At 34.2% G+C, this 25,181-nt stretch overlaps 1 protein-coding gene across 1 annotated transcript in view; it reads left to right on the top strand.

The window, feature by feature from the left end:
• Positions 1-5,968: 5,968 nt before the first annotated feature.
• The window catches only part of LOC119602860 (tetratricopeptide repeat protein 28), a 61,720-nt gene continuing 42,507 nt past the window's right edge, over positions 5,969-25,181 (top strand). The window contains exon 1 of the mRNA XM_037954636.1: positions 5,969-6,167. Within this exon, the coding sequence (XP_037810564.1) occupies positions 6,036-6,167 (132 nt within the window). The 5' untranslated portion in view covers positions 5,969-6,035. The remainder of the gene's footprint in view (positions 6,168-25,181) is intronic.

The raw sequence follows: 25,181 nt of genomic DNA, 5'->3' as shown, positions 1-25,181 counted from the left end.
TTAAAAACAAAATTAAAATTTTTTCATTAAACCCAAAATCTTATGCTTAATTAGTTTCCATAACAATTTACACATGTTTTTAGTTTAACGTAATCTTTTTATAACATAATTCGTTTTACATAATAAATTTTTATGACTCAATTTTAGTAAAAAAAAAAAAAAACAACATATTTTTATCAGTTTCGGTTTCAGTTCTTTATTTTTAAATTCAACAACTTTTCATACCTTTAAAGATAAACATGTAACGGTTACGCCTTAAACAATAAAAATTGCCAAAAAAAAATTTCTTGCTGTTTTTGTTAGCCTCCATTTATTTGGTTTATAAAAGTGTTTTTCTTTTGGCACCAGAAAAAAATTTCAACTGACAACTGTAAAATATTTTTGATAAATAACTTTATCAAGAATAAACTAAAATGTAAAAAACAAACAGAAATTAATATGATAAATTAGAATAAAAATATTACTAAAACTAAAGTTATACTGTAGACAAAAGTGCGTAGTCTGAGGAGGCCACGCTAACTAAGTTCGATATAAGATAGTCCATATTCAAGAACTAAAACAGAACTAGAACAGAATTAGAAGAGAAATGCAACAGAACTAGAACAGAAATAAACAGAACTAGAACAGAACTAGAACAGAACTAAAACAGAACAAGTAAGAGTGTTATATTCGGCTATGCCGAATCTTATATACCCACCATCAAATCACTGTCATATAAATATTTTGAATATTTTATTATTATGTATCGATATTAATGAGAACATCATTATAATATTTGAAAGAGGTCCATTAATGAGGGTTTAACTATTGACAGTGCTCTTTCGAATTAAATATGTTAATTTATATAGGGAGCATTAAAGTCATTTTCTTAGAGGGACCTTATACGGGGTTAAGGTTAATTATGGACCGATCCTCATAAAATATGGTAGAGAGATTTTAGCTAAAAATTAGTTTATGTCGAATTGAATCGAATTTCATTTACGCCAGTAATGAGCGTTTAAGTTATTTTCTGATGGGGACCTTAAATGAAAGGTAGAGTCAATTATGGACCGATCCCCACAAAATTTTGTAGAGAGATGTTAGCTCATACAAAACTATATCGAATTTCATCGCCTTACTCGCTTTTTTAGGTCAGTAATGAGCGTTAAAGTAATTTTCTGTTAAGGATCTTATATGCGGGATAGGGTCATTTAAGGCCCGATCCACATAAAGGTTTTGGCTCCTATGATACTTATTTCTGTCAAATTTCTTTACGCCAATAATGAGCGTTAAAGACATTTTCAGAAGGGGACCTTATATGGGCGGATAGGGGCAATTATGGACCGATCCACATAAAATTTGGTAGAGAGAAGTCATATAAAACTTACTTCTGTGAAATTTCATCGCTATACTCGTATTTTTATGCCAGTAATGAGCGTTAAAGTAATTTTATGGAGGGGACCTTATATGGGGGGTAGGATCAATTACGGACCGATACACATATAGTTTGGTGGAGAGATATTGGCTTGCATGAAACTTACGTGTGTCAAATTTCATCGCTATATTCGTATGTTTAAGCCAGTAATCAGCATTATAGTCATTTTCCAAAGAGGACCTTATATGGGGGGTAGGGCCAATTATGGACCGATCCACATAAAATTTGGTAAAGAGATTTTGGCTCATATAAAACTTACTTCTGTAAAATTTCATCGCTATATTCGTATTTTTAAACCAGTAATGAGCGTTAAAGTCATTTTATGGAGGGGACCTTATATGGGGGTAGGGGCAATTATGGACCGATCCACACGAAATTTAGTGGAGAGATTTTTACTCGTATGAAACTTACTTATGTCAAATTTCATCGCTATACTCGTATTATTACGCCAATAATGAGCGTTAAAGTCATTTTCTGAAGGGAACCTTATATGGGGGGTAGGGCCAATTATGAACCGATCCACATAAAATTTGGTAGAGAGATTTTAGCTCATATAAAACTTACTTGTGTCAAATTTCATCGCTATGCTCGTATTTTTACGCCAATAATGACCGTTAATGTCATTTTCTGAAGGGGACCTTATATGGGGGGTAGGGTCAATTATGGACCGATCCACATATAGTTTGGTGGAGAGATATTGGCTTGCAAGAAACCCATGTTTAGCAAATTTCGTCGCTATATTCGTATGTTTAAGCCAGTAATCAGAATTATAGTAATTTTCAAAAGGGGACCTTATATGGGGGGTAGGGCCAATTGTGGTTCTATGTCCGACATAATTCAGAATTTTATTTCGGAGGTCAAAAAACTGACTTATACTAAATTTTGTGCCATTTGCTTCATAAACAACGAATTTGTGAATGTTTGAAGCTTTTTACACAATATTCCGGGGGTACATTTGTATGGGGGCTATGTGAAATCGTTGACCGATTTTGCCCATTTTCAATACCAAACATTTCTGATCAATAAAAAATATTTTGGGAAAATTTCATCTCAATATCTCTTTTTTTGTGGACGCTATCGTGCCAACAACAGACAGACGGATAGACGGACGGACATAGCTAGATCGTCTTAGAATCTTACGAGGTCCCAGAATATATATACTTTATGGGGTCTGTGAACAATATTTCTATGTGTTACACACGGAATGACAAAATCAATATACCCCCCATCTTTTTTGATGGTGGGTATAACTAGAACAGAACTAAACAGAACTAGAACTGAAGTAGAACAGAACTAGAACAGAACTAGAACAGAACTAGAACAGAACTAGAACAGAACTAGAACAGAACTAGAACAGAACTAGAACAGAACTAGAACAGAACTAGAACAGAACTAGAACAGAACTAGAACAGAACTAGAACAGAACTAGAACAGAACTAGAACAGAACTAGAACAGAACTAGAACAGAACTAGAAAAGAACTAGAACAGAACTAGAACAGAACTAGAACAGAACTAGAACAGAACTAGAACTGAACTAGAACAGAACTAGAACAGAACTAGAACTGAACTAGAACAGAACTAGAACAGAACTAGAACAGAACTAGAACAGAACTAGAACAGAACTAGAACAGAACTAGAACAGAACTAGAACAGAACTAGAACAGAACTAGAACAGAACTAGAACAGAACTAGAACAGCACTAGAACAGAACTAGAACAGAACTAGAACAGAACTAGAACAGAACTAGAACAGAACTAGAACAGAACTAGAACAGAACTAGAACAGAACTAGAACAGAACTAGAACAGAACTAGAACAGAACTAGAACAGAACTAGAACAGAACTAGAACAGAACTAGAACAGAACTAGAACAGAACTAGAACAGAACTAGAACAGAACTAGAACAGAACTAGAACAGAACTAGAACAGAACTAGAACAGAACTAGAACAGAACTAGAACAGAACTAGAACAGAACTAGAACAGAACTAGAACAGAACTAGAACAGAACTAGAACCGAACTAGAACAGAACTAGAACAGAACTAGAACAGAACTAGAACAGAACTAAAACAGAACTAGAACAGAACTAGAACAGAACTAGAACAGAACTAGAACTAGACAGAACTAGAACAGAACTAGAACAGAACTAGAACAGAACTAGAACAGAACTAGAACAGAACTAGAACAGAACTAGAACAGAACTAGAACAGAACTAGAACAGAACTAGAACAGAACTAGAAAGAACTAGAACAGAAACTAGAACAGAACTAGAACAGAACTAGAACAGAACTAGAACAGAACTAGAACAGAACTAGAACAGAACTAGAACAGAACTAGAACAGAACTAGAACAGAACTAGAACAGAACTAGAACAGAACTAGAACAGAACTAGAACAGAACTAGAACAGAACTAGAACAGAACTAGAACAGAACTACAACAGAACTACAACAGAACTAGAACAGAACTAGAACAGAACTAGAACAGAACTAGAACAGAACTACAACAGAACTACAACAGAACTACAACAGAACTAGAACAGAACTAGAACAGAACTAGAACAGAACTAGAACAGAACTACAACAGAACTACAACAGAACTACAACAGAACTACAACAGAACTACAACAGAACTAGAACAGAACTAGAACAGAACTAGAACAGAACTACAACAGAACTAGAACAGAACTAGAACAGAACTAGAACAGAACTAGAACAGAACTAGAACAGAACTAGAACAGAACTAGAACAGAACTAGAACAGAACTAGAACAGAACTAGAACAGAACTAGAATAGAACTAGAATAGAACTAGAACAGAACTAGTCATTACTCTGAGCAAACTATTGTTCTCTGTCTTAGGAGAAAAACTATATTTCAAAGTTTGAGCAGACTATAGTTCAATATAAGAGCAGACTACAGTTCACAGTGTATGCAGACTATTGTCTATAGTTGATCCAAATTATAGTCCATAGTCTGACAAAATTATACTTCTTTGTCTAAGCAGACTACAGTCCAATAAGGGTACAGTTTTTAGTCTAAGGAGACTGTAGGCCGTACTCCAAATAACTATGGTCAAAAGCAGACTATAGTCCATAGTCTGACCTTACTTTATTCCACAGACTCATCAGGCTATATTACGTAGTTTGAGAAAACTATAGTAAACTATATACTACAGTCTGAGCAGACTATAGTCCGTATTCTGAGGAGACTAGATTCCATAGGCTGAACAGATAAAAGTCTATAGTCTCAGCAAACTCAAGTTCACAGTCTGTGCAGGCTATATGCAACAATCTCAACAGACAATCGTTTATGGTCTAATCAGACTATAGTCCATAGCCTGAGCACAATGTAGTCTAATAACTGAGAAGACTATAGTCCAATAAATAAGCAGGTTACAGTCCATAGTCTTAGCAGGCTATATTCCACAGTCAGAGCAGACTACAGGCCACAGTCTGTGCAGACTATAGTTCATAATCTCAATAAACTATATAGACTATAGTCTATATTCTGAATATCCTATAGTTCATAGTCTAAGCAGATTATAGTCCATAATCTGAGCAGGCTATAATCTATAATGTGATCAGGCTATAGTCCATAGCCCGAGCGAACTATGGTCTATAGTCTGAAAAGGCTACAGAACATATTTTAAACAGACTATAACTCATTGTCTGAATATATAGTCCAGTGATTGAGCAGTCTATAGTCCATAGATTGAGAAAACTATAGTACATAGACTGAGAAAACTATAGTACGTATTCTGAGCAAAATATAGTCCATAGTCTGAGTAGACTATATTCCATATTTTGGGCAGAATACAGTTAATAGTCTGGTCAGACTTTAGTGCATAGTCTTAGCACTTTCATTTCTCTCCCGTTCTCTACCCCCAAATTTGTATATTCAACTCTCCCATTTATTCTTACATTTCTTAAAGCCAAAAAGAAACTTTACAAAACCCCCAACAAAAAAAAAAAAACAGTAATATTATAATTTATTACCCCAAAGGCTTAAGGAGTGTTTGCCAAAAAAAAAAGAACACAAAACAAAAGCAAAATATTAATGTCAGAGTCATTTATTTAATAGCGGAAGTTATTTATAATAAGAAAAATTGTTTCAGAACTTTGTTAAAAGTGCAACATTGTTGCAACAAAATCAAACACCACAGCGTTTTTAAAATGAAATCAAAAACTTGCTGACTAAGAGAAGAGATATTGTCAAAAGTCTGTACATTTAAAGTCATTTATCAAAAAACTGTTAATAAGTAGTCCGACAAAATAACAAAAGATTTTAAAGTGAAATCAAATTAAATTTTTTTTTTTAAGGAAAACAAGTATGTGTCTTAAGTCTTTTGATTTTATAGGTTTATTGACAATATAACTGTTGTAAATATCTACTAAAAGTATCTTTCAGATAGTGTCATAAAGCAAACAAAATAATTATTTTAATTTAAGAATACTTTAAACCAATAAAATTTTAATTTATTTTCTCCCTTTCCAGCTTAATAATTCAATTTGAATATAAAAATGTCCTTCGCAACTTCTAAACATAAAGAATTCACGAGGCCTTGTTTAAGATAAAAGTTTGTTTTCCTTTGGTTAACGAATTATGTTAAATGATTTTTTAAACGATGACAAATTATGAAAATTTATTAAATTTGCCAATGAATTTTAATGGCAACGAATTGAATGGTGATTTAAATAATTCCAATCTACCAACACAACATGATGCTGTAAAAATGTCCCAAAGAGATTTCTCGGAGGTAAGTTTGCTAAAATAAAACTTAATTATACGATAAAGAATTTTAAGCAATAATAATAAAACAGAATAAACCCACTGTAGACTATAGATTGATCATACTTTGTACTAAGTATATATAGTCAAACAAAAATTGCTCTGATAACGGTTTGTATAAAGTTCCTTATGGATTATAAGCAGCTCATATTATAGTATGTAGTTTGTTGAGATTATGGATTATATTCAGCTCAACCTACAGTCTATAACTAGCTCAGACTATGGACTTTACCCTGCTAAGTCTATTGCTCAGAATATGGCCTATAGTCTGCTCAGACTACAGACTGTAGTCTGCTCAGACTACGGACTGTAGTCTGCTCAGACTATGGACTATAGCCTGCTCTGTATTTTGACAAGAGTCTGCTCAGTCTATTGACTATAGTCTGCTCAGACTATGGACCACAGTCTGGTTAGACTATGGACTATTGTCTGCTCAGTCTATGAATTATGGACAGCTCAGACTATGGACTATAGTCTGCTCAGACAATGGACTAGATAGAGTTCGCTTAGACTTTTGCTCAGTCATCTCAGTCTATTAACTATAGTCTGTTCAGACTATCGACTAAAGTCTGCTTAGACTATGCACTAGAGTCTGTTCAGACTATGAGCAACAATCTGCTCAGACTATGGTCTGCTTAGACTATAGACTATGTATAGTCTTCTCAGAATATAGACTGCTCAACCTCTTGACAACAGTCTGCTAAGTCTATGGACTAAGTATAGTCTGCTCAGTCTGTGGGCAGTAGCTTGCTCAGACTATAGGTTGTATTCTGCCCAAACTTTGGACTAGAGTATGATACAGTCTGCTTAGACTATAAACCGACTACAATGTGCAAAGACTCTTGACAACAGTGTGCTCAGATTATGGACTATAGTTTGCCCAGTAGCCTGCAGTAGACTGTTAACAACTGTCTACTTAGACTATGCCCTATAGTCTGTTCAGACACAGTTAGTTAGTTAGTTAGTTAGTTAGTTAGTTAGTTAGTTATTTAGTTAGTTAGTTAGTTAGTTAGTTAGTTAGTTAGTTAGTTAGTTAGTTAGTTAGTTAGTTAGTTAGTTAGTTAGTTAGTTAGTTAGTTAGTTAGTTAGTTAGTTAGTTAGTTAGTTAGTTAGTTAGTTAGTTAGTTAGTTAGTTAGTTAGTTAGTTAGTTAGTTAGTTAGTTAGTTAGTTAGTAGTTAGTTAGTTAGTTAGTTAGTTAGTTAGTTAGTTAGTTAGTTAGTTAGTTAGTTAGTTAGTTAGTTAGTTAGTTAGTTAGTTAGTTAGTTAGTTAGTTAGTTAGTTAGTTAGTTAGTTAGTTAGTTAGTTAGTTAGTTAGTTAGTTAGTTAGTTAGTTAGTTAGTTAGTTAGTTAGTTAGTTAGTTAGTTAGTTAGTTAGTTAGTTAGTTAGTTAGTTAGTTTAGTTAGTTAGTTAGTTAGTTAGTTAGTTAGTTAGTTAGTTAGTTAGTTAGTTAGTTAGTTAGTTAGTTAGTTAGTAGTTAGTTAGTTAGTTAGTTAGTTAGTTAGTTAGTAGTTAGTTAGTTAGTTAGTTAGTTAGTTAGTTAGTTAGTTAGTTAGTTAGTTAGTTAGTTAGTTAGTTAGTTAGTTAGTTAGTTAGTTAGTTAGTTAGTTAGTTAGTTAGTTAGTTAGTTAGTTAGTTAGTTAGTTAGTTAGTTAGTTAGTTAGTTAGTTAGTTAGTTAGTTAGTTAGTTAGTTAGTTAGTTAGTTAGTAGTTAGTTAGTTAGTTAGTTAGTTAGTTAGTTAGTTAGTTAGTTAGTTAGTTAGTTAGTTAGTAGTTAGTTAGTTAGTTAGTTAGTTAGTAGTTAGTTAGTTAGTTAGTTAGTTAGTTAGTTAGTTAGTTAGTTAGTAGTTAGTTAGTTAGTTAGTTAGTTAGTTAGTTAGTTAGTTAGTTAGTTAGTTAGTTAGTTAGTAGTTAGTTAGTTAGTTAGTTAGTTAGTTAGTAGTTAGTTAGTTAGTTAGTTAGTTAGTTAGTTAGTTAGTTAGTTAGTTAGTTAGTTAGTTAGTTAGTTAGTTAGTTAGTTAGTTAGTTAGTTAGTTAGTTAGTTAGTTAGTTAGTTAGTTAGTTAGTTAGTTAGTTAGTTAGTTAGTTAGTTAGTTAGTTAGTTAGTTAGTTAGTTAGTTAGTTAGTAGTTAGTTAGTTAGTTAGTTAGTTAGTTAGTTAGTTAGTTAGTTAGTTAGTTAGTTAGTTAGTTAGTTAGTTAGTTAGTTAGTTAGTTAGTTAGTTAGTTAGTTAGTTAGTTAGTTAGTTAGTTAGTTAGTTAGTTAGGGGGGTGCAGGTTACATCACATAATAAGAAATACATCCAGGTCTTAAACGGACCTGTTGTTCCCTTCTTTATCAGTGCCTTTGGTGGGAATGGAACACTGAGACTATAGACTATGGACTATCAGTTAGTCAGACTATAGACTACTCAGCCTATAGTCAGGCATCATCGTTAAACTTTTAATTTTCTTCATTATTCCCTTCAATAGAACAGCATCGCCTCTATAATTTACTTTTCAATTTCCATCAATCTATTCACACAAGAAAATAATTGGTATTGATTAACGCCTACTCATAAAATTTATGGCGATGATGGCCTTCAAAAAAAAGCTGAAACACATTTTTTCAACTAAAGCTCGTTTTAAGTTCAGTGAAGTTGAAAATACGAATTTCTGCTCTAATTCTTACAAAAAAAAAAAAAAAAGACATCCAAACTGAGAAACAAAACGAACAAAGATCGTAAATAAAACTAAATTTAAACAAAATCTAAAAAAAACTAAATAAAAGAAACAAGTTCCAGTCAAGCCATATAAACATCAAACTCTAAAAATATCCCAAAAAAAAAGAACTACAGCCAATAACCAAAATACAAAAGACGAAGAAAAAAATCGATTAAAATCAAAAGAAATTAAAAGCAAAATGCGAAAAGATAAAAATAAATTTCTTGTTAAAAAATAAAAAAATAAAATTAAAATAAAAGACTTTAAACATTATGAAGGTCACCTATAGTTGAAATTCACAATCGCACAAATATATTTATATTTTTCGAGTTTTTTTTTTGCCAGGATTTTAAACCAACCCTTTGGAGCTGATCGCTTGTCTTTTTTGCTTTCTTAACAAATTAGACATTGTACATTTTTATGTAGATATACAAACACACATACTTATTCCCTTTTTGAAATCCAGAGCCTTTGGAAGAACTAAAAAAAGGGTTTTATCTGTCTCTCTGTCCGTCTGTCTGACTGGCTGTTTAATCTTGATTATTGTGTCGTCGTCGTCGTCGTCATCATCGTTGGTTGTGGTCTTTGTTACGAATTTTAATTTGTTTTATAAATTACATAAAGATAAAACTGAAACAAAAATCACAGATAAGACCAAAATTTAACAAGGATTTTGAAAAGGAGAAAAGAATGAAAACAAAACTTTGATGGCAAAATAAAAATTATTTGAAAAAGAAAAACAAACGTTCAGGGAATTAGGGATTATTGAACAAAGTTAATAGAGAAACTAAAATCTGATTAGAAGTAAATGATTCGATACTAATCTGCAGTGTTTAGACAGAGCAGAATCTGCTAAGAGACACTAAAGTCTGTATAGATAGAGAGAGACCAGAGTCAATCTGAATGGAATTGATTAGAGTCTGTTAAGACAGATTGTTTCGACAGACTAGAGATAAGATTTTAGCCGAAGAAGAGTATGTTTAGATATTCTATGTCCTATTGGGACTAACTAGTTCTAGTTTAGTCTGTTAAGATTCTAGAATAGAGTATAGACTAGAGTCTAGTATAGAGTCAAGACTAGAGTCTAGATTTGAGTCTAGACTGAAGACTAGACTAGAGTCTAGACTAAAGTCTTCAATAGACTCTAGACTGAAGTATAGAATAGAGTCTAGACTTTAGTCTAGTCTCTATTCTAGACATTCTAGACTCTATTCTAGACTCTATTCTACACTCTAGTCTAGACTCTAATCTAAACTCTAGTCTAGACTCTATTCTAGACTATAGTTAGTGTTTATAAAAAACCGACTTTTGGAAAAACCGGTTTTTCGGTTAACCGAAAATTAACCATTTCTAAAAAACCGGTTTGTCGGTTAACCGAGTATAAAAAACCGGTTAAACCGGTTAACCGAAATGTTTGGAAATCTTTAAAATATTATAATATATAGTTGAAAAATGTCATTTTGCGAAATATTATAAATTACTTAATAAGATATTTGCATTTTTTAGTATAGATATGTACATTAATATATCATAAGAAAACAAACTTATATAGATCTGAAGATATTATTGATTCGTTAGGTATATGGAAGTTGCCATACGAGGGATAAATTGACCATATATATCAATAGCAAAAATTATGCCCAGAACTATAAACAGTGTTCAGGTTCGCGACGATTGTCTCGACATAGACAGTGACCTCCCTCCACTCACTACGCCTGTGGTTGTTCAAATTACTGTGAATGACGCTTAGGAATATTGACAGGTGTCATTCTGACTTCCTGTCAATCAACCTAAGCGCCATTACAGTTTGTGAAAAACCCCAGCAGCATAAGTTCTCGGACGGCAACAACAATCCTTATGTTTCGATAAATAAAGTCCGTTTTGAGAACGTTTGAGAAACTTCTCGATTTTTACTATACTCACGCAGTAAACAAGTAAGTATATAGATAATATTTGTTTAACAATCTTAGGTCTGTTTTCATATGCACAAACGGAAAATAATGTTTAAAATTATCTATCCAAAATTTTTAAAAATCACAATAAAATATCAAAGAAAACATAAAATTTTGTACTAAAAATTAGATTTTTTTGAAACCGGTTAACCGAGACTTAAAAACCGGATAACCCGGTTAACCGAAAACCAATGTTTTAAAAAACCGGTTTGCGAAAAACCGAAATATGCAATAAAAACCGGTTTTTCGGTTAACCGGTTAACCGGTTTATAAACACTAACTATAGTCTATACTCTATTCTAAACTCTAGTCTAGACTCTATTCTAGACTCTCGTCTGGACCCTATTCTAGACTCTAGTCTAGACCCTATTCTAGACTCTAGTCTAGACCCTATTCTAGACTCTAGTCTAGACCCTATTCTAGACTCTAGTGTAGACCCTATTCTAGACTCTAGTGTAGACCCTATTCTAGACTCTAGTCTAGACCCTATTCTAGACTCTAGACTCTGGTCTAGACTCTATCCTAGACTCTGGTCTAGACTCTATCCTAGACTCTAGTCTAGACTCTAGTCTAGACTCTATCCTAGACTCTAGTCTAGACTCTAGTCTAGACTCTAGTGTAGACTATAGTCTAGACTCTATTCCAAACTCTATTCTAGACTTTAGTCTAGACACTATTCTAGACTCTAGTCTACACTCTATTCTAGACTCTTTTCTAGACTCTAGTCTAGACTGTATTCTAGACTCTAGTCTAGACTCTATTCTAGACTCTACTTTAGACTCTATTCTAGACTCTAGTCTAGACTCTATTCTAAACTCTAGTCTAGACTCTAGCCTACACCAGACTCTAGTCTACCCTCTAATCTATACTCTAGTCTAGACTCTAATCTAGACTCCAGTCTAGACTCTAATCTAGACTCCAGTCTAGACTCTAATCTAGACTCTAGTCTAGACTCCAATCTAGACTCTAGTCTAGACTCTTATCTAGACTCCAATCTAGACTCTAGTCTAGACTCTTATCTAGACTCCAATCTAGACTCTAGTCTAGACTCTAATCTAAACTCTAGTCTAGACTCTATTCTAGACTATAGTCTATACTCTATTCTAAACTCTAGTCTAGACTCTATTCTAGACTCTCGTCTGGACCCTATTCTAGACTCTAGTCTAGACCCTATTCTAGACTCTAGTCTAGACCCTATTCTAGACTCTAGTCTAGACCCTATTCTAGACTCTAGTGTAGACCCTATTCTAGACTCTAGTGTAGACCCTATTCTAGACTCTAGTCTAGACCCTATTCTAGACTCTAGACTCTGGTCTAGACTCTATCCTAGACTCTGGTCTAGACTCTATCCTAGACTCTAGTCTAGACTCTAGTCTAGACTCTATCCTAGACTCTAGTCTAGACTCTAGTCTAGACTCTAGTGTAGACTATAGTCTAGACTCTATTCCAAACTCTATTCTAGACTTTAGTCTAGACACTATTCTAGACTCTAGTCTACACTCTATTCTAGACTCTTTTCTAGACTCTAGTCTAGACTGTATTCTAGACTCTAGTCTAGACTCTATTCTAGACTCTACTTTAGACTCTATTCTAGACTCTAGTCTAGACTCTATTCTAAACTCTAGTCTAGACTCTAGCCTACACCAGACTCTAGTCTACCCTCTAATCTATACTCTAGTCTAGACTCTAATCTAGACTCCAGTCTAGACTCTAATCTAGACTCCAGTCTAGACTCTAATCTAGACTCTAGTCTAGACTCCAATCTAGACTCTAGTCTAGACTCTTATCTAGACTCCAATCTAGACTCTAGTCTAGACTCTTATCTAGACTCCAATCTAGACTCTAGTCTAGACTCTAATCTAAACTCTAGTCTAGACTCTATTCTAGACTATAGTCTATACTCTATTCTAAACTCTAGTCTAGACTCTATTCTAGACTCTCGTCTGGACCCTATTCTAGACTCTAGTCTAGACCCTATTCTAGACTCTAGTCTAGACCCTATTCTAGACTCTAGTCTAGACCCTATTCTAGACTCTAGTGTAGACCCTATTCTAGACTCTAGTGTAGACCCTATTCTAGACTCTAGTCTAGACCCTATTCTAGACTCTAGACTCTGGTCTAGACTCTATCCTAGACTCTGGTCTAGACTCTATCCTAGACTCTAGTCTAGACTCTAGTCTAGACTCTATCCTAGACTCTAGTCTAGACTCTAGTCTAGACTCTAGTGTAGACTATAGTCTAGACTCTATTCCAAACTCTATTCTAGACTTTAGTCTAGACACTATTCTAGACTCTAGTCTACACTCTATTCTAGACTCTTTTCTAGACTCTAGTCTAGACTGTATTCTAGACTCTAGTCTAGACTCTATTCTAGACTCTACTTTAGACTCTATTCTAGACTCTAGTCTAGACTCTATTCTAAACTCTAGTCTAGACTCTAGCCTACACCAGACTCTAGTCTACCCTCTAATCTATACTCTAGTCTAGACTCTAATCTAGACTCCAGTCTAGACTCTAATCTAGACTCCAGTCTAGACTCTAATCTAGACTCTAGTCTAGACTCCAATCTAGACTCTAGTCTAGACTCTTATCTAGACTCCAATCTAGACTCTAGTCTAGACTCTTATCTAGACTCCAATCTAGACTCTAGTCTAGACTCTAATCTAAACTCTAGTCTAGACTCTATTCTAGACTATAGTCTATACTCTATTCTAAACTCTAGTCTAGACTCTATTCTAGACTCTCGTCTGGACCCTATTCTAGACTCTAGTCTAGACCCTATTCTAGACTCTAGTCTAGACCCTATTCTAGACTCTAGTCTAGACCCTATTCTAGACTCTAGTGTAGACCCTATTCTAGACTCTAGTGTAGACCCTATTCTAGACTCTAGTCTAGACCCTATTCTAGACTCTAGACTCTGGTCTAGACTCTATCCTAGACTCTGGTCTAGACTCTATCCTAGACTCTAGTCTAGACTCTAGTCTAGACTCTATCCTAGACTCTAGTCTAGACTCTAGTCTAGACTCTAGTGTAGACTATAGTCTAGACTCTATTCCAAACTCTATTCTAGACTTTAGTCTAGACACTATTCTAGACTCTAGTCTACACTCTATTCTAGACTCTTTTCTAGACTCTAGTCTAGACTGTATTCTAGACTCTAGTCTAGACTCTATTCTAGACTCTACTTTAGACTCTATTCTAGACTCTAGTCTAGACTCTATTCTAAACTCTAGTCTAGACTCTAGCCTACACCAGACTCTAGTCTACCCTCTAATCTATACTCTAGTCTAGACTCTAATCTAGACTCCAGTCTAGACTCTAATCTAGACTCCAGTCTAGACTCTAATCTAGACTCTAGTCTAGACTCCAATCTAGACTCTAGTCTAGACTCTTATCTAGACTCCAATCTAGACTCTAGTCTAGACTCTTATCTAGACTCCAATCTAGACTCTAGTCTAGACTCTTATCTAGACTCCAGCCTAGACTGTATTCTAGACTCTAGTCTAGACTCTTTTCTAGACTCCAGCCTAGACTGTATTCTAGACTCTAGTCTAGACTCTTTTCTAGACTCTATTCAAGACTCTAGTCGAGACTCTAGTGTAGACTCTAGTCTAGACTCTAGTCTAGACTCTCTTCTAGACTCTGGTCTAGACTCTAGTCTAGACTCTAACCTAGACTCTAGTCTAGACTCTAATCTAGACTCTAATCTAGACTCTAGCCTACACTCTAATCTACACTCTAGTCTAGATCCTAGAATATACTCTAAACTACACTCTAGTCTACACTCTAATCTAGACTCTAGTCTAGACTCTAATCTAGACTCTAGTCTAGACTCTAATCTAGACTCCAATCTAATCCCTAGTCTAGACTCCAATCTAGACTCTAGTCTAGACTCTTATCTAGACTCCAATCTAGACTCTAGTCTAGACTCTTATCTAGACTCCAATCTAGACTCTAGTCTAGACTCTTATCTAGACTCCAGCCTAGACTGTATTCTAGACTCTAGTCTAGACTCTTTTCTAGACTCCAGCCTAGACTGTATTCTAGACTCTAGTCTAGACTCTTTTCTAGACTCTATTCAAGACTCTAGTCGAGACTCTAGTGTAGACTCTAGTCTAGACTCTAGTCTAGACTCTATTTTAGACCCTAGTCTAGACTCTATTCTAGACTCTAGTCTAGACTCTATTCTAGACTCTGGTCTACACTCTATTGTAGACTCTAGTTTAGACTCAATTCTAGACTCTAGTCTAGACTCTATTCTAAACTGTAGTCTAGACTCTATTCTAGACTCTAGTCTAGACTCTATTCTAGACTCTAGTCTAGACTCTATTCTAGACTCTAGTCTAGACTCTATTCAAGACTCTAGTCTAGACTCTATTCTAGACTCTAGTCTAGACTCTATTCTAGACTCTAGTCTAGACTCTAGTCTAGACTCTAGTCTAGACTCTATTCTAGACTCTAGTCTAGACCCTATTATAGACTCTATTCTAGACCCTATTCTAGACTCTATTCTAGACTCTAGTCTAGACTAGAGTCTAGAATAGAGACTATATGGAAATCTAGAATAGAGCCTAGACCAGAGTCTAGAATAGAGTGAAGACTACTGTCTAGAATAGGGTGTAGTCTATAGTCTTAACTAGGGTCTAGAAGAGAATCTAGACTCTAGTCTAGAATATAGTCTAGAATAGAGCATATTCTATACTCTAGTCTAGAATAGAGTCTAGTTTAGAATAGAGTCTTGACTCTAGACTTTTTATGCTTTCATTGTCGTTTTCTTTTCTTCTTTTAGTTAACTTTATGATGAAAAAATACTTTCAACTACAGATTTTGAAAGCTGCCATACTTATTGTTTTGCCTTTTCTACGTTAAACCTCCGCGTCAGCTCTAACTGACTGTTTTCTTATTTAATTAAGGCACATTTTCATGTTGAGAAGTTTTTCTTCAAACTAAAATATATAAAAAAATTTATAAAAACAAGTTAGAGTGCTAAATTCGGCTGAGCCGAATCTTAAATACCCTCCACCAGCTACTTTTATATTAAGACTTTTCTAATTGGTCAAATATTTGTAGAAATAAGTTATCTCATGTCTTAAATTGAAAAATCCCAAGATTTAAACAGCTTAAATCTATTACAATTCCAAGATTTATTGAACATTACAAACGCAATTTTCTGTATATTTTTACAGCGCTTAGCGATATTTAGTAATTTGCATGTATGCATGTGTGTGAAAATTAAAGGATTTTCAAAATACATATATATAATCTACACAAATTGATAATGCAATACGGTTAAAGTGCTTTCAGGGGCAGGACCTAGATATGACCAATTATAGTCCGATCGTAAAAAATTCTTTAAGCTAAATTTCTGTACATAAAAGCTATATTTCAGTAAAATTTTATATCTATATCGTAATTAAGTAATAAGTAATGTGTGTTTAAGTGATTTTCGGAAGGGAACCTTGTATGGGACCGACCGCACCCATGTTATGAGCCGATCGTGAGAAATCTTGAAATAGAATTTTTGTATACAAGACTAATATTTGTGGCAAATTTTGTATCAATAGCTTTATTTGGTAATGAGTAATGTGCGTTTAAGAGATTTTCGTAAAAGGACCTTGTATGAGAGCTATGACGAATTATGTATATAAAGACAAAATTTCAAAATTCTGTATCTATATCATTATTTGGTAATGAATATTGTGCATTTAAGTGATTTTCTGGAGAGGACCCAGTATGAGAGCTATGACCAAATATGGACCGATCGTAAAACAATTTTATAGTGTAATTTATGTATATAAGAGCAATAATTTTGCTAAATGTATGATATCAATATGTGGTAATAAATTATGTGCGTTTAAGTGATTTTCGGGAGGGAACCTTATATGGGAGCTATGACCAAGGTTGGACTAATCGTGAAAAGAATTTTGAAATAACATTTATGTGTACAAAAATAGTATTAATGCTAAATATTTTATGGGTATCACTATTTCCTAATGAGTTATGTGCCTTTAAGTGTTTTCTGAAAGGCACCTTGTATAGCAGCTATGATCAATTATGGACCGATAGGAAAACAATTTCACAGTAATATTTCTCTGTATATGAGCAATACTTCTGCCAAACTTTATAGTTAGTAATGAGTTATGAGCGTTTAAGTGATTTTCGGGAGGGGACCTTGTATGGGAGCTATGACCAATTATGGACCGATCGGAAAAAAATTTCACAGTAATATTTCCGCGCATATGTGCAATACTTGTACCAAATTTTATATGGATATCTTAATTAAGTAATGATTTATGTGCGTTTAAGTGATTTTCGGGAGGGGACCTTGTGTGGGAGCTATGACCAATTATGGACCGATCGGAAAAAACTTTCACAGTAATATTTCTATGTATATGGGCAATACTTATACCAAATTTTGTATGGATATCTTAATTTAGTAATGAGTTATGCGCGTTTATGTGATTTTCGGGAGGGGACCTTGTATGGGAGCTATGACCAATTATGGGCCGATCGGAAAAAACTTTCACAGTAATATTTCCGCGCATATGTGCAATACTTGTACCAAATTTTATATGGATATCTTAATTAAGTAATGATTTATGCGCGTTTAAGTGATTTTCGGGAGGGGACCTTGTATGGGAGCTATGACCAATTTTGAACCGATCCAAAAATAAATTTCACAGTAATATTTCTATGCATGTGGGCAATTTTTATACCAAATTTTATATGGATATCTTAATTAAGTAATGATTTATGCGCGTTTAAGTGATTTTCGGGATGGGACCTTGTATGGGAGCTATGACCAATTTTGGACCGATCGGAAAAAACTTTCACAGTAATATTTCTATGCATATGGGTAATACTTATACCAAATTTTATATGGATATCTTAATTTAGTAATGAGTTATGCGCGTTTATGTGATTTTCGGGAGGGGACCTTGTATGGGAGCTATGACCAATTATGGGCCGATCGGAAAAAACTTTCACAGTAATATTTCTGTGTATATGGGCAATACTTATACCAAATTTTATATGGATATCTTAATTTAGTAATGAGTTATTCGCGTTTATGTGATTTTCGGGAGGGGACCTTGTATGGGAGCTATGACCAATTATGGACCGATCGGAAAACACTTTCACAGTAATATTTTTATGCATATGGGTAATACTTATACCAAATTTTGTATGGATATCTTAATTTAGTAATGAGTTATGCGCGTTTAAGTGATTTTCGGGAGGGGACCTTGTATGGGAGCTATGACCAATTTTGAACCGATCGGAAAAAATTTTCACAGTAATATTTCTGTGCATATGGGCAATACTTATACCAAATTTTATATGGATATCTTAATTTAGTAATGAGTTATGCGCGTTTAAGTGATTTTCGGGAGGGGACCTTATATGGGAGCTATGTCCAATTATGGACCGATCCAGAAAATTTTTCTCTGAAAGAATTCTATTGACATAAGATTTCAACTTGTAAAATTTTGTGAAGATATCGACATTGTGATGGAAGTTATTAACGAAAAACCCATTTTCCGGGAATATGTACTTTTGTATGGGAGGTATATGAAATTGTGGAACGATTCTGGCAATTTTCTGCACGGATCAAGATCTTGTGTAGAAACGAATGTATGGTGATTTTCATGGAATTATCTTGAATAGTTTTGGAGAAAATTACATTAGAATGTGAAAAAAATGCTTATTTTTTTCGAGGTTGTTTTAAATTTTGATTCATAACTTTTCCCGATGTGAACCGATATTGCTCATTTTCAATACCAAACTGTACCGGATAATAATGAATATTTTGGGTGAATTTGGTTAAATTATATTGCTTCGTTTTAACGTGAGCGTGTTTTACACAGACAGACAGACAGACAGACGGACGGACGGACGGACGGACGGACAGACGGACATAGCTAAATCGACTCAGAATTTCATAAGGACCCAGAATATATATACTTTGTTGGGTCTCAGATGAATATTTCTTGGTGTTACACACGGAATGACAAAGTTATATATACCCTCTATCACCACTGATGGTGGTGGAGGGTATAAAAAAGCTGATTGCAACATACAATTTAACCCTTTGCATACAAACGACAACCCAAAATAACAAAAAGAGTTGCAATGACAAAATTTTAGCTGTTTTTTTTTTTTTTTTTTTTTTGTCTTTAAGTTGTAGCAACTGAATGTTTGTTAATTCGGTAAAACTGATTTGACAAACGTGACATACGGATTTTTTAAGGTTTTTTTGTGGTTTGGCAGAGAGGCTGTTTATCAAAAAAGCAGGAATGAGTGAAAAAAAACTTTGGTGGGTATTTTGCTGGATGTTTTTTTTGTTGTTGTTTTCGCCAAATTTTATTTACTTTGATCCCCAAACGAAGATTTGTTTAGTTGGTGTGTTAAAGAAAAGTTTTTTGTAAAATTTGGACAGAAACCTACAATGTTTCCCAATAAAAATAAGTTGTCAGAGCTTCAAGAAATAGTAATTTTTAACATGATCGTCGTCTCTCTTTTGTTTATAAGCCCAAGAGTAGCTGAAATAAAATGAGCTTTATACGAGCTTAACTCGTAATAGCAAAGCTTTAAGACACCTAAGCAGTGTTAGTTTTACATTTGTACCTTGCACTTAATTTCCAAAGGCAATGGTGTAAAAATAAGAAATTTTGAAACATTTTGGTTGACCGACTGTTTTTATTTCTTTTTTGCTTTTGTTGCAATTGCTTGCTGTGTTACCCTTTTTCTGAAGTTTTTTCTTTAGCGATTTTATTCGAAAATGTTTCATTCAGTTGATAGCTTTCTTAAAGTTTCTTTTGTTTGTCACTGCTGCAAGACGTGCCAGACGTGAGTTGATCGTAAAGATTTCTTTAAGTTTTTTTCTTTCAAAAATTTTTTGTTCTTAGTTTTCAAACTTTTTTACCTTCGAAACGGCCCAAATGTTTTGTTTAAATTGCCACATTTTTTCGTTTATTTTCGGCTAAATGTGCAGAATGCATCTCGAAATTTTAATTCTTAAGAATTTGGCACATTCTTATAGTTTTGAAGCGTTTTTTTGTTCTCTTTAGCATTTCAACAACAATTTAAATGTCTTTAAATTGTGAAAGACCCACAACGTCTTGGAGCAATAGATGGGAACCTTTACAAGGAAACATACATATAAGTTAACTAGAAAATTTTTGTTTATTTTCTTTGGCTAAGCTTTTAATTTGGCAATTTTTTTCTTGGTTTATTTGATTTTAAATGACAGTTTAAAAAGCATTTTTAACTTGTCAATTGGTTAGTTTGGGTTTTGAGAAAGAAATATTTCTAAAACTTTATAATGTTTGGTGTGATAATGTTGTGATGAAAGGTGTCAGTAAGAGAAACAGTGGTCTATACAGGCTCTGAATTGGCCAACCAGAGTCTATCTAAACCATTTATGATCGTCTTAAACACACTATGATCAGTTTAAACGGACTGTTTTCCTTATAAAAAGACTTTGATCCGCTTAAACAGATTCCGAACTGTCTAAACAGACTCTGATCAGTCTAAATATACTCTGTTCAGTAAAAGCAGGTCTAAGCAAAGTATGATTAATCTAAACAGAAAGTTTTTCTTATAAAGACACACTGATCTATGTAAACAGACTCTGATTAGCCTAAACAGGTTCTGTTGACTTTAAACTAACTCCGATTAGTATAAACTGGCTCTGATCAGCCTAAACAGACTCTGATCAGTCTAAATATACTGCGATCAGTGGAAGCATGCACTGATCCCTGCAAACAGACTCTGATTATCCTAAACATTCTCTGTTGAGTTTAAACTGACTCCGATTAGTATTAACTGGCTCTGGTCAGCTTAAACAGAATCTGATCAGTCTATATATACTAAGATCAGTAGAAGTAGGCCGAAACAGACTATAATCAGTCTAAACAGATAGGTTTCCTCATAAAGAGATTCTGAACAGTCTAAACAGGCTCTGTTGACTATAAACTGACTCTGATCAGTCTTAACTGTCTCTGATCAGCCTAAACAGACTCTTATTACTCTAAATACACTCTGATCGGTTGAAGAAACTGACAGTTTTCCTTATAAAAATACACTGATCCGTGTAAACAGATTCCGAAAAGTCTAAAGAGACTTTAATTACTCTAAACCGGCTCTGTTGAGTCTTAACTGGCTCTTATCAGCATAAACAGACTAAAGATTCACTGATCCGCGTAAACGGATTCCGAAAAGTCCAAACAAACTCTGATTATTCTAAACGGGCTCTGTTGAGTATAAACTGACTCCGATCAGTCTTAACTGGCTCTGATCAGCCTAAACAGACTCTGATCACTCTAAATATAAACTGATCGGTGAAAGAAGGCCTAAACAGACTACTTCAACTGACTCTAGTCTATCTTAATGGACTCTAGTTTATCTCAGCAGGCTTTTTCCCGTATCAGCAGACTCTATTCTACCTAAATAGACTCTAGTCTATCTCAACAGACTCTAGTCCATCTCAGCAGACTCTATTCTACCTCAGCAGACTCTATTCTACCTAAGCAGACTCTATTCTACCTCAGCAGACTCTAGTCTATCTCAACACTCTCACGTCTATCTCAACAGACTATAGTCTGCCTCAACAGGCTCTAAGCCATTTCAGCAGATTTTATTCTACCTCAACAGACCCAAGTGTATCTCAACAGATCCAAGTAAGTCTCAACAGCGGACTAGAGTCTGTTGAGAAAGACTCAGCAGACTCTATTCTGTTTCAAGAGACTCTAGTCTGTCTCAACAGATTCTAGTATACCTCAACACACTCTAGTCTTTCTCAACAGACTCTAGTCTTTACCAACAGACTGCATTCTGCCTCAGCAGAGTTTAATAAACTCTAGTCTGTTGCATCTGACTCTATTCTATCTTCGCAGCCTCTGGTCTGTCTCAGCAGATTCTTGTCTATCTCAACAGACTCTAGTCTTTCTCAGCAAACTCTTGTCGGCCTCAACAGAATCCAGTCTGACTTAAAAGTCTTTAGTCTATCTCAACCGACTCAAGTCCGTCTCAGCAGACTCTATTCTACCCCAATGGACTCTAGTCTTTCTCAACAGACTCTATTCTGCCTCAACAGACTCTAGTCCGTCTCAACAGACTCTTGTGGGTCTGACTCAACAGCCTCTAGTCTATCTCAAGAGGCTTTATTTTGTCTCAACTGACACTCGTCGGTCTCAACAGACTCCAGTCTAACTCAACAGTTTCTGGTCTAACTCAACAGACTCTAGTCTGTCTCAACAGTCTCTAAAGTCTAGACTATCTCAGCAGACTTCAGTCTGTCTCAACAGGCTCTAGACTGTCTCAAAAGACTTTATTCTATTTCAACAGGTTCTAATCTTTCTCAAAAGTCTCTAGTACGTCTCAAGAGATTCTATTCTGCTTCAGCAGACTCCAGTCTGTCTCAATAAACTCCAGTCTGTCTCGACAGGCTCTAGTCTTTCTCAATAAACACTAATCTGTTTCAACAACTGAAGACTCTCGTCTTTCTTAGCAGACTCTATTCTTTCTCAACAGACTCTAGTCTATCTCTACAGATGCTAGTCTATATCACTAGACTCTGGCATATCTCAAGAGACTCTAGTCTGCTTTCTCTAGGCAGTAAATGGATTATTTTAAGCCCTAGACTTTATCTCTCCAAACCACTGTTTCTTTAAACATTAATTATATCATTTCTTAAGTTTTTTTGTAAATTTCCCTCCATCTTTTCCCTTAAACACCGAAGACTTTTTTATAGCTTGTAACAAAAACCAAGCGTGGGTTGTTCTTCCTTCTTAAACTTCAATGTTTTTTTAAGAAAACCAAACATCATTTTAAATATATTTTTTTTTACTTTTTGTCTCAAAATTGTGTTTAGTTAAACCGTTTAAATACTCCAGCAAATAAACACACTTGGAACTGATTAAGTATTTAAGATTATTTACTTTAAAAAGTTACAAGGCAAAAACAACAAAAAAAGTTAAAAGTAAAAGAGTCTTTAAATGCATTTGCCACATTTGCATTTTGTCTGAAAGATTTTGATCATTTTAGTTTTATTTAATTATCCAAAAAAAAGGTATATGTTACGGTATGGTAATAAAACTGTTACCAAGATCCCGACTAATACGTTTGAAAATGAAAATTATTTGGAAATCTAAATGATTTGTTAATAGAGAAATTTGTATGAAATGGAACTGGTGTGAATAATCAGAAAGGCTTAACAGACTTTTTTAAGGAAGTGCCCATTTTCTATAGAAATTTTCCACATTTGTTTAAATAAATAATAGATTTTTGGCTTGAAGTTTGTTATATACTAGACTATAGACTATACTATATACCAAACTATAGACTAGACAATAGGCTATACTCTATAGACTATAGAGTATACTATAAACTAGACTATAGACTAGAATGTAAACTATACTATAGACTAGAATGTAGACTAGACTGTAAACTAGACTATAAACCAAACTATAGACTAAACTATAGACTAAACTATAGACTAAACTACAGACTAAACTATAGACTAGACTATAGACTAGACTATAGACTAGACTATAGACTAGACTATAGACTAGACTATAGACTAGACTATAGACTAGACTATAGACTAGACTATGGACTAGACTATGGACTAGACTATGGACTAGACTATTGACTAGACTATAGACTAGACTATAGACTGGACTATACACTAGTCTATAGACTAGACTATAGACTAGACTATAGACTAGACTGTAGACTAGACTATGGACTAGACTATACTAGACTAGACTATGAACTAGACTAGACGACTATAGACTAGACTATAGACTAGACTATAGACTAGACTATAGACTAGACTATAGACTAGACTATAGACTAGACTATAGACTAGACTATAGACTAGACTATAGACTAGACTATAGACTAGACTATAGACTAGACTATAGACTAGACTATAGACTAGACTATAGACTAGACTATAGACTAGACTATAGACTAGACTAGACTATAGACTAGACTAGACTATAGACTAGACTAGACTATAGACTAGACTAGACTATAGACTAGACTAGACTATAGACTAGACTAGACTATAGACTAGACTAGACTATAGACTAGACTTCAGACTAGACTATAGACTAGACTATAGACTAGACTATAGACTAGACTATAGACTAGACTATAACTAGACTATAAACTAGACTATAAACTAGACTATAGACTAGACTATAGACTAGACTATAGACTAGACTATAGACTAGACTATAGACTAGACTATAGACTAGACTATAGACTAGACTATAGACTAGACTATAGACTAGACTATAGACTAGACTATAGACTAGACTATAGACTAGACTATAGACTATAGACTAGACTACACACTAGACTACGGACTAGACTATGGACTAGACTATATACTAGACTATAGACTAGACTATAGACTAGACTATAGACTAGACTATAGACTAGACTATAGACTAGACTATAGACTAGACTATAGACTAGACTATAGACTAGACTATAGACTAGACTATAGACTAGACTATAGACTAGAATATATACTAGACTATAAACTAGACTATAGACTAGACTATAGACTAGACTGTAGACTAGACTATAGACTTGACTATAGAGTAGCCTTTAGACTAGACTATAGACTAGACTATAGACTAGACTATAGACTAGACTATAGACTAGACTATTGACTAGACTATAGACTAGACTATAGACTAGACTATAGACTAGACTATAGACTAGACTATAGACTAGACTATAGACTAGACTATAGACTAGAATATATACTAGACTATAAACTAGACTATAGACTAGACTATAGACTAGACTATAGACTAGACTATAGACTAGACTATAGACTAGACTATAGACTAGACTATAGACTAGACTATAGACTAGACTATAGACTAGACTATAGACTAGACTATAGACTAGACTATAGACTAGACTATAGACTAGACTATAGACTAGACTATAGACTAGACTATAGACTAGACTAAGACTAGACTATAGACTAGACTATAGACTAGACTATAGACTAGACTATAGACTAGACTATAGACTAGACTATAGACTAGACTATAGACTAGACTATAGACTAGACTATAGACTAGACTATAGACTAGACTATAGACTAGACTATAGACTAGACTATAGACTAGACTATAGACTAGACTATAGACTAGACTATAGACTAGACTATAGACTAGACTATAGACTAGACTATAGACTAGACTATAGACTAGACTATAGACTAGACTATAGACTAGACTATAGACTAGACTATAGACTAGACTATAGACTAGACTATAGACTAGACTATAGACTAGACT

The sequence above is a fragment of the Lucilia sericata genome, unplaced genomic scaffold, assembly GCF_015586225.1.
Source record: "Lucilia sericata isolate MDLA Ls3-8-SP2 unplaced genomic scaffold, ASM1558622v1 Contig000259F_arrow, whole genome shotgun sequence".
NCBI lineage: Eukaryota > Metazoa > Arthropoda > Insecta > Diptera > Calliphoridae > Lucilia > Lucilia sericata.
This window is presented reverse-complemented; position numbering and strand designations above follow the sequence as displayed.